General features: G+C 24.6%; 1 protein-coding gene across 1 annotated transcript; it reads left to right on the forward strand.

The window, feature by feature from the left end:
* Window positions 1-931: 931 nt before the first annotated feature.
* LOC145833545 (cyclin-dependent kinases regulatory subunit 1-like) lies at window positions 932-7,691 on the forward strand. The gene is made up of 3 exons (XM_082940713.1): window positions 932-996; window positions 6,448-6,575; window positions 7,633-7,691. Exons 1-3 carry the CDS (start codon window positions 932-934, stop codon window positions 7,689-7,691), a joined length of 252 nt encoding a protein of 83 aa, XP_082796839.1.
* Window positions 7,692-11,587: the final 3,896 nt, after the last annotated feature.

Raw genomic sequence — 11,587 nt, forward strand, 5'->3', positions numbered from 1 at the left:
TGAAATGCTATTTATGTTAAACGGAATGACTAAAGAGATAAAGACAGTTTTTAAAAATATCCTGTTTCTCTAATCAATCAGTCTTTTGCTTCAGATGTTGCTGGCTTCAACTTCACGCAATTGAAGCTGTTCTGTAGCTAAATATCCCAGCACTACCCTACTCATACAATACTAAACATCAGAGAGTTATTCATTGCACTTAGCTAAAACATATCTAACATCGTTTTACAGTTAAAAGAAATCATTCATTTGACATTTTTTAGCTGTATCACACTAGTAACGCTCTTATTTATTTGAAAACAAATGGTATCCACCAAAATAGGGTGATTGTAGAATTGTTTACACCTAAAAAGCAGGTATATTTCTTTTCAGAGCAATCAGTAGAATGACAATTTTGTTGACTATAAAGTTATTGACACTCTTACACCTAACAGTCAAAAAGAGTGATGAGATACTTTTCATTTAGAAAAAAAAAATATTGCTGATAGTATTTATAGTAAAACTTATAAATTACCCTCCACTAAAATAGTAATAGTTGCTGTTAAAAAAGGTATAATTGGCAAGTCTTCTAGAAACCTATTGTACGAGTATCTACTTAGGGATGGTGATTCTAAGTCTTTCTATGTTGTTTTAGGAGCATGAAAACATAATCATCAAGTCAGCAAAAATTATAGCTTTTGTAATAGTCTCAATACAGTTTATCAGGACAAAATATTATAAAACGAAATACATTAAAAGTTTTGACTTTTACACTTTTTTTATGCACTTGTTTGTTTAATATTTATCTATTGAAAACATTGTTTTGAATATTGTTGCTAGCTATACGTAGTCATAGTTACTCAAAAAATTTTCAAGACTATTTATTGTTAAATAAAGTTTTACAAAACAAAAAAAAATGAGTGAAGCTGAGTTTCAAGTATTGAAGAAAAACATGCAGCAGCTTCAGTCTAAAATTTTGTATTCTCAGAAGTACAGTGATGGTTCTTATGAGTACAGGTTTTTTTTTTGAGTTTTATGCTAAAACTAAATAAAATAATTGTTATTTTTCACAAAACATAAACTTAGATATGTTAAAAGTACTCTTAATATTACTTGTAAAGTTGTTAACTTATTATATTTAAATTTTATATCTTTAAACCAGTAATACACAAACAAGTTATTTATTTAAGACCATTGTGCTACGTATAAAATATGAACAACTTCTTTGGAGTCTGAAGAAAAATTTCTTGTGTTCAAATATCTGAAACAAAAACAAGTACAGGTATAAACACACATATATAATATAAACATTGATATATATTAAAATGAGCTACAATTCAATTGTTTTACAACCCTCCAAATCATTTAAACAGAGTTGCCAACAACCTGGAGTCCTGGAAAAGCCTGGAATTTGACAATTTAAGCAAAAAAACTGAAAAAAACTGGATTTAAAAATTTTTCAAAAAATATAACTTGAATTTCAAACAAAAGTTACTAAAAAATCTGTAATTTTGAACTATATTTACATGTGAAGTAACAAAATTTCAATTAAATATGAAAAACATGTCATAACATTAAAATAAATTGTATCATTTTATTTTCATTTAAAAACAGATTTAAGGTAGCTTTACAGTATCTTTTTAATGTTGTTATTCTATTTAAAACAGTTTTTTTTTACCTCAAGTTAAGTTTTATAATAAAAGCTAACCAAAAAACTTGTTTTTTAAGTCTAGAAGAAATTCAAAAAACCTGGAAGAAGTTTAGAAATAACTATTGGCAGCCCTGTTTGAAGCACTTTGGAGTACTCCTTTCTCAAGCTTCCCTGGCACATTGAAATATTTTAAACAACTCAAGGCAAGTATCACCTTATTATATATTGGGACTATATGAATGGGAATGTGCTATTCTATACTCAATTCACCTTTGTCAAGCTAAATTTGTTTCACCAGTATTGACACTGCTTGAATCTTTTGTAACCTTTACAGTACAATAAGGAATGCTAATGACGTACATTGCCATCATGTGATCTGGATAGTTTTCTGTGCCAACCATGGAAAGCTTTCGTTACGATATTTGTTGAGACTGAGTTGTACAACCTTAAAAACCTTTTGTTTCTCTTCGTCAATTCTCACCACAAACTTATCATGTGGAAGCACTTCAATCACCATTACAAAGAAATATCTGAAACAAAAACAAGTATGAATATAAACACACATATCTACTATAAATGTTGATATTTAATAAAATGAGCTACATTTCAATTATATACAGAGTTTATAAAGGTTAATAAACATTAAAAAAACAAAATTTAAAAATAATCAATTATTTCTATAAACATATATATTAATAATACAAAAAAAATCAACTAATGTTTGTTTTGATTACTTAAGTTTCTACGCATTACCTGTTCAAACAACCACAAGTAAACACATTATGACATTCAATTATTTTAGTTTACTAGTCTTAAAAACAACTTTTGTGCAAGTTAACTTATGTTTTAATTTTATTTGGCTTTATTTATTATTATTATTTTTAGTTTTCTTTTGTTGCTATTTTCGTTATTTAATAGTATTTTTGGTTCTTTTAAAATACACATTTTGGTTGTGAAAATAGGGTTGATGTCTTTCTTTTATAAACATACATAATTAACTTATTTCAGAAGTTCGAATTTAAAAAGCACATAACATTTGTTTCATAAAAATATTAAAATTGTTTTTAATCATCAGCTATAGGTTCGAAATGAACTGCACTTTTCTAAACATTAATACAAAAGTTATACAAAAATAAATTTGTAGTTTTAAATTCTTAAATTTTAAAAAACAAAAGTTGATGAATAAAACGAAACACTTTGCAACTGTCAAACAAAAAATAAGTGTACCCTCAATAACAAATGCTTAGCTGAAAATGTAATATATAAAGCGACAATGAAATGAGAAAACAAAAAACTATTTGGGCTCAACGAGTAGGAATTAGTCCTGGACATGACTTTAAACTGTATCCTGGTGTATGACTCGATAACCGAAAGGTTTTTTTGTACACCCGATCTTTTGACCAAAAATTTGAGCGCTTTTATTTTTTGTTCAATAAATATACAGAAACATACAGATTTCAAAAAAAATGGTACAATCATATCAGTGATTTTAGAATCTACAAAGAAAACAGCACATAAATATCAAAATACATCTGGAAACTTAAAAATAACAACATTGATTATAAAATAGACTGGGAAATAATCCATCATATAGGCAAAGCCAAAAACCCACATGGTAATGCAGTATTGTATACTGGAAAAAGTTGCGATTTCCAAAGCCGACAGAAGGGATAACTTGAATAAACGATCCGGACTCTTCTATTCGTACCCCAACTTCAAAAAACTACACTTCAAAACATAAGTTGTCCGTAATATTAGTTTTACGCATGCTCTTAAAATGTTTTTATGTAGCTACTATTTTCTGAAAACTAAAAGTTTTTTATATAATTTTTCTATCTGGTTATTATTTAGATTATTTTTTAAGGCTACTATTTTGAATTAAGTTCAGAATACTTACAAACTTTTTCTTTTTTTTAGCATGCCAATGTAAAAAAATTGTTTAGATGTATATACTTTAAGAGAAAATTAAGTATTTAAATATAGAGCTAAGATAACTGTTTCAAGCAAACTTATGTTAAAAAATATTTATTTCTAAGAAAATCAAAAAAAATCTTATTATTTGTGTTTGCGAATATTGTTTACTTTATGTTATTACAATTTTAGAATTGGACAAGTATTCAAAATATAATTTTTTTTTAAATAGAATGAAACTTGTTGTTGTTATTATTACTCATTATAAATGTTTTTTTCTTATTAAGTGCATAAATGTTACAGTACTTATCTTTATGTTTTCATTTATAAAAGTTAAGGTCAGTTATGGTAGAATTTACTTCTATAAAGCTTTTAAAAAATTATACAATAGTTTATTTATCTTTTCAAATGAAAAATATTTTTACTCTTCAAGAAAAACTATTAAATATGAAAGAAAATTTACACTTTTAGCACGAATTACTGATAATATTTCAACGTATTAAATTTTTACCTTCTTCAAAGAAGTTGTAACCTATCATTCAAGTATTCACATGTTTGATATTAATATTGTTTATCTCCTTTTACAAGTTATTTTAAATGTTATATAGAAAAAAAAATATTTCTTATGTTAATATGACATGTTTTTAAGTACATTTTTTAATACAGTAACCTCTCGCATCTTTACGCTTTCGTGACGTTACGCACTCTCGTTTAGTTACGCATTTTAGAATTTTTAAAAATTCATAAAATAAAATTTTTAACTTTTTTTAATATTACACAAATTAGGTTTATAGTATATTATTAATTTAAGTTATGTTTATTAAAGCTAATTCTCCTCTCTATATCTTTAGACTTTGAATGTAGTAACATAAACAATTTATATTAAACATTTTTCTTATATTTTTGTTCAAAAGAAGAAATCTATTACAGTACCAAATGCATATTTTTGTAAAAGACTATAGAAACAAATATTTATAAAGTCACCACACCATTTCTTAATTGTAAACAAATGCTTAATTATAAATTAAATTTGCTATGTAGAATAGAGTATAAATGTTAAGTATCAAATAAGTTACATATAAGTAAAGATAAAGATAAAATCTACTTATTAATAAAGTTAGTGAAATTTTTCTGCAAGTAAAATTATTTTATATAAAGTTAAATTTTTTATTTTTAATATATGTATAGTTTTATCTTTTGTTTTCATATCTATAAATAGAGTAAACAAGTTGTTAAAAGTAGGAAAGTCCCCAGTCTGCTTTTAACAAGAAGTTATATCGAAAAATAGCCATTATAGTAAGTATATTTAGTACCTATCGTATCTTTACGACCTCTCGCATCTTTACGCACTTTTTCTGTGGACACAATGTGCGTAGATAAGCGAGATGTTACAGTACTAAATTCGTTTAGTTTTCTTTTCTTTTATTTCGTTTAATTGATTGTTTTATTTCTAAAGATTTAAACATTTAGATAATAAAAAAAAATATGTAAAAACTTGAAATTGAACAAGCATGTGGTGTACGACTCGATAACCGAAGTGTTCCTTTGTACGTCGGATCCTTAGACCAAAATTTTTGAGCACTTTTGTTATCGTATAATAAGTAATAATAACAATGATAAAGCATTCAACCAAAGTTTAAAAGTTTATAGTTATTACAAGCATATAATTCTTTAAAATTTTGATAGCTACGTCACAACTAAAATTAGCTACATTAGAATGTACGTTAACTTAAAGCTCTTTTACTACTATAACTAATTTTTTATTTAAGCAATGTTTGTTTTGAAAACTCACTAAAAGAATAAAAGAAGCTTACATCTAGATTCTTATTGCTATTATGCGTTTTTTAACGTTATTTTGATTTTGAAACTAAACTAAAGTTTAAACTTAAGCATAAATTCAACCTTAAGATTAGAATTTAATTTGTTTTGTTTTTTATGTAAAATAATATTTTCATTTAATTGTTTAAATACTATTTTCCATGGCTGTAACATATCTTTTTAGATTTTTTTATGTAAGCACTGACCAGGTCTTTGACCAAAACTTAGTTTGCATAATAAAGTCTTGAAAGAATAAAATATAAAATAAGTTTATTAAAGTAAAATAGATTTAATCAATGTTCAATTAAATAAATTTTAGATAAAGGAGGATAAATATTTTAAAATTTAGATAACTTATAGATATAAACTATATTATATTTATTCAAATTGTATTTATAGGTAGTTTTTATGATAACTGTTCAAAATATAGGTTTAATAGTTTGCTAACAAAAGATTCTAGTGAAATTACTTCACTGGAATATAAATACAAACAAATTGTACAGTAATCTTCCTTTATTGTACCATTATATGTTTCTGTGTGTTAACGAATCTGTACAATTTGTTTTTATTTAGTTTTTATGATATCATTTTTAAATTAGGTGTTATAGTTCTTGATGTTTGTAAATAACAATCAGAGCAAAAAATATATACTTTTACTTAAGGCATTTGTAAAGCAGTGTTTGGTTGTTTATTAAATGTATGTGTCTCTGCTTTGTTTATAAAGTGTTGAGCCTTTTAAATTAAGTTCAAACTAGAAAACCTATAATCTAAACATTTCCTTTACAAATTTTCCATGCTTTCATCAAATTTACTTTAATGTTTACAGATTCCAAAGAGCTGTTTAAACTTTAGTGGCAGAAAAAGTACTTTATTAAGTATTTGTGTACAAAAACAATTAGTTTCATTTTCCAACCAGTTTTGCTTGTCTGGAAGTAATAACTTATCTCTAATTAACACAATCTACCTGATTTTAAACAAAAACCATTGTTGCTTTGTTTTACTGGAAACTTTTATGTAAATGTAGTTTGTACTCAACTATATTTAGCTTTAAAATATTGTAATAAAATAACAAAAGTTTCTATCCACAGGCATGTGTTTCTGCCTTCCCAGATCGCAAGGCTTCTGCCGAAGACTCACCTGCTCAGTGAGACAGAGTGGAGAAACTTGGGGGTTCAGCAGTCAATGGGGTGGGTTCATTACATGATTCATGGACCTGGTTTGCTTTATTTGTTGTTAATGTATATTTGTAAATAAGTTTGGTCCTTAACTACTAAAAAATTCAGAAGGCTTAATAACCAAGTGTGTTGAAATATGACAGAGCATTAATCGTGTTAGCGTAATAAGTAAAGCTTGTTTTTTATATTAAAATAAAATTAGCATGTTTTTTTATTAGATTTCAATATTTATGTCAACTAACTATTTGTGTTTTAACAGATTGCAAGTAAACAATCTTATAAAGGATTTGATTGCTTGTGAGATTACGTTAAAGTTTTTTTTTCAATCACAGTTAAACGATGTTTTTTATCATAATTACAAGATAGAATAATCTTATTTTGTTAAACCGTAGACTTTGTACATAAATATTATTAGAAGTAATTATATAATTAAGTTTGGTTTGAAATTATAGTTAATATCTGGAAACTAACAATATTACTAATTGAATATTGAAAATATTTTGAACACAAAATTTGTAAACTCACTATAGTAACTACATGGTTATCATATCTTATATAATTTTTTTTTTCCTTTTTAGAAAAGTAATAGAAATTTATAAAACATTTATAAGATAAATCTTATTCGTTCGGCGAGTTTTAGAGTATTTAATTTAATTTCAATCTTTAAAAATGCCAAACTTTAAAATAAATTTTATATAATATTTCACAGTTATCTTTTCACATTAAATATAAATATGTTATTTCGCTTAATAAAAACCTAAGCAAATGTGTCTGCTAACATTTTATAAATATCCTTTTAATAAAACTGCACTAAAAGCCGTATTTTTCGATGAAAATAGGTTATTTTTCTAGTGGTTGAAATTTGAGCAAAAAATTATACAAACTTTATAATTTTTAATGCTCTATATAAATAGCTGATTATATTAAAGTTAACAAAGTAAACTAAGTTTTAAGCTTAAAGCTTTTGATCATATACATTTTTGATATATTTTAAGGCTTTAGTTTGAACAGTTATTCTAATTTAAACATAATTTTACTTGGATGTTAAATACTCCAGTGAAGTTTAATAATACTCAAAGTGTAATTCCTATTTTTTAGAACCTCATATTCTGTTATTTCGAAGAAAAATTGAAAGTAGTGAACCAATGGAGATTTAAGTAGAATATTTACTTTGAATAGTTTCATACTAATCTGGTTTTATTTTAAATATTTTATTTGGTTTTACAACCTATATTTTAAGTGAATTTTACAACTGTCTACTTGTTGCATGATTTGTTATGTTTTAGTTTTTTACATTTATTGTTTTTGTTAGTTTTTGTAAATGATTTTTTTTCTTGTGTAGTTATTTATATGAACTAGTGAGTATTTTTAACCAATAGCAAAGCCATCGGAGTAGAAAGATTAATATTTTTTTAAAACAAAGTTTTATAACTAGCTGTTAAAATTACAGAATTTCTTAAACTTTATTATTAAATCAACTATATATAGTACTTGATTGTTTTTATGCTACTCTGTAGCCTTGAGTTACCTCTGGTTATTATATGAAAACTTTTAAAAACTATTTCTTTAAATTTTTAATTATTTTTAAAAAAATAACAAAGTTTGTTGTGTATTGTTATCCATTCTCGTTAAAATGGTAAAAGCCAATATTTGAATTTACTTGACATTTGAATTTGGTTTGGCTTGCATATTTTGTTTTGTTTAAATTGCTATGATATACTTATCTATGGTTGAAGTTAAACAGAAATATGTTAAGTGTACTGGTCAAAAAAGTAAAGCTTTTTTATAAGTAATAGCTTTATACTGAGTTTAAGATTTCTTAGTTATCCTAGCTGTTTTTTTAAGCTAAGTCGCTATTAGTTTTAATTCAATGTAATAAGTAAAGTTTTTGAGTATTTTTTATCATGTTTAACGTTTAGTCGGCTTTTATTTTAAGGGTTATTAGAAATGTTAAAGTTTACGTTTCAACATTAAACAAACAAAAGTGTTTCAATTTTTTATAATTTATGTTCCGATTTTTGTTAAAAACCGAATTAAAGTTTTTAATTCTAAAACTGTTTTTATCCGGAGCGGGTCAGAAATGCACGGCGTCAATATTTAACGGTGCGTTATTTTTGCACGGTTGGTCATTTTTGTACGGCGTCACTTTTGCACCGTTTTTCTGTATATTCTTGAGTGTATTTTTATAAAAGCTTTTTTTTTGCACTGAGCGTTACTTTCGCACAAACTAAACCTTTTTAAACTTTCATTTGAATATGTTTCAATAATCCATTTTTAGTTATAAGTATACATAACTCTGTAATATATAAAACTCAAGTTTGAAAACTAAATTGAAAATTAAAAGTAAATACGCATTAGATTCGTAGAAAATTCAAGCTAAATTTATAACTTTATTTTGGAATTATTTTAATTGTTTTGACATCGGTGTAAAAGTGTATAAAGCAAAGTTTAATAAAAAAACGAAACTAAAAAGATTAATCAAACACTCGATATTGTTTTTCCAACATGTAAATAGTTTTACTGGTATAAATATTGAAATAAATTATTGTTCATTCAAGTTATTCAGTTCTATAAAGTAAAAATTTTTAAAACTTAAAATCAAAGTTAAACTTACTTCTCTTATTAAATCATAAAATTTTTGATATTAACTATCTAAACAAAGAGCTTATTTTAATGTTTTAAAGTTGTAGTAGCTTAATACATTTGTTTTATATTCTTAAAAATTCAAGTTATTAAACAAACAAAAAAATCTTAATTTTTTTTATTACGTTTTATGGCTTTTCACATTTATGTATGAATAAAAAGCTTGTGATGAAAATGTTGCAGAAATAATAAAACTAAAATCAAAGATGGTATTCAAGAAAGTACAATTAAAATAGTCATTAAATAATTAATTGCTGCATGATTGTTTTTGCTACAGAATTTTTGAATTGTAACGTCTTTAAATTGATGTGTTAGAACACGTACTAAACTTAAAAATAAAACTTTTACATTTACTAAAATGTTAAACTATACAAGTAAAAGAATTTTTTAAGGTTGTTTAGTTTATTAGGTACAATAAAATTTTACTATGCTACTTGAATTTTTAAAGGTAGTTGTTAAACAGAAAATAGGTTTAAAAAATATATCTAAAAAGAAAGTTTGTATGATTTGTGTATACTGTGTTATACATCTAACCTATAGTACTTTCCAGTGGCGTCGCGTGGTATTTTTTTTTAGGTGGTGCAGAATTTAAAAAAAATCCCCTACTTTAAAACTCTTTTTATCTTAAATAAACCTTTTTCTATAACAATTACATTAAGTTGCTAATGAAGTTTGGGAAATTTTGTTAAAAAATAAAACATTTATTTTTTCAAAAAAAAAAATATTTAAGAAAATAACAAATAAAAAAAAAAGGTATATACTTTGAAAATTAAAATAAATATAGGAATAGAAAAAAAAAATTAATTAATTTAAAAGACTCAAAAAATGTTAGCTTACTTATGAGTATTAATTTCTAAGAAGGCTTTAAAGTTTAAACTAACAGTAGAAAAAATTTAGATAAAACAACTTTTTATTATATTGAAAAATACAGCAACTTTATTAGTTCTTTTTTGCCTCAACTTTATTTAAAAAATATTTGATTAACCATCATACTAAGAATAGTTATTTTACTAATGTTTAACTTAACAAAATAATAAATGTCTTATTAGACTTGGCAAGAAAATTAAAAAGTCTGCAAACAAAACAAAAAAAGGTTTTGTACAAACTGCAAGTTTATTTTAAGTAAAATTTATTTTACTAAGTAGAAAATAATTGCTTATTTACTGCTAAATAATGAAAAAAATAAACGAGCATCAACTTATAACTAATTAAAACTGTTGATGTTTGAAAAAAAACAGTTAACTACTAAGTTGAAAACACAAAAGTAAAATAAGCAAGCTCATAAATATCAAATTTTACGAAGTCTCTAACTTACAATTTAGATTAAGCAGACTAATATTATAATAAGAAAATACAGCAAATGCAATAATATTTCTTTTAGCCTCAACTTTAGTTACAAAATATAAGATTAATTAAACATCAAACTGTTTATAATTATTTTACTAATATTTAGTTAAAAAAAAACCTATTTATACTTGGCAAGTAAATTAAAAAGTCTACAAAGAAATAAAATAATGTGTACAAATTGAAATTTTTTAAAGAATAACTTACATTACTCAGTAAAGAAACTTTAAAGAATTTTAAAATACAATTAAGATAAAAAAAAAGTTTGACTAAGTAAAAAACTCAATGTAAAACAAGCAGACTAAATAATATTAAGTTTTACAAAGGCTCTAAAGTCAAAACTTAAAGTAGCTTACAGTTTAGATATAACAAACTTATATTTTAATAGAAAACACAGCAAGTATAATAATATTTCATTTTAGATTAAACTTTACTTGAAAAATATTGGATAAAATACCAAACTAAAAAAAATATTTTTACTTATTCTTAACTAAACAAAAAAAGAATGCATAATGAAGCTTGGCAAGTAAATTAAAAAGTCTACAAACAAAGAAAATCTTATGTACAAATTACAACTTTTTAAAGAAAAACTAAACTTTCTTAGTACAGAAAATGGTTACTACTGAATGTATACCTAAAAAATAAATCTGAAGTTCTAACTCTGCAAACATAAATACTTAAACTCTTACTTTTCGCCTTTGTAACTAAAATTCATTCTTCTCTCCTTTTGGTTGATAAACTTATCCATCACCTCTTCTCTGAAACTAGTTTTTAAGTAAGTCCCTACCAATTGAAATTACACTTAAAGAATTTAACCTTGACTGACCCATGGTGTTTCTCAAAAATGTTTTGATCCTTTTCAAAGATAAACATGTTCTTTAAGCTTCTACACTAGTCATGGGAATAGTTATCAAAATTCTAAGAAGCTTTGCAGTCTCGTTAAATATTTTAGTCAGGTTATGTTCTTCAAGATATAACAATATTTTCACTAAAGCATCCTGATGCATTTCTGTACGTGGATAAAATGCTTTCAGTTCTCTTTTCAACTGTTTACATTCAACTACAG

Source organism: Thalia democratica, chromosome 4, assembly GCF_965202585.1.
Source record: "Thalia democratica chromosome 4, ktThaDemo2.hap1.1, whole genome shotgun sequence".
NCBI classification, from domain to species: domain Eukaryota; kingdom Metazoa; phylum Chordata; class Thaliacea; order Salpida; family Salpidae; genus Thalia; species Thalia democratica.

What these genes read in the sequence shown, in the direction of transcription:
- LOC145833545 (XM_082940713.1), top strand. Translation starts at nt 932, where the DNA reads ATGCAGCAGCTTCAGTCTAAAATTTTGTATTCTCAGAAGTACAGTGAT. An exon ending in GATGGTTCTTATGAGTACAG is followed by an intron (nt 997 to 6,447) that starts GTTTTTTTTTTG and finishes TTCTATCCACAG; the next exon opens with GCATGTGTTTCTGCCTTCCC. An exon ending in TTACATGATTCATGGACCTG is followed by an intron (nt 6,576 to 7,632) that starts GTTTGCTTTATT and finishes CCTATTTTTTAG; the next exon opens with AACCTCATATTCTGTTATTT.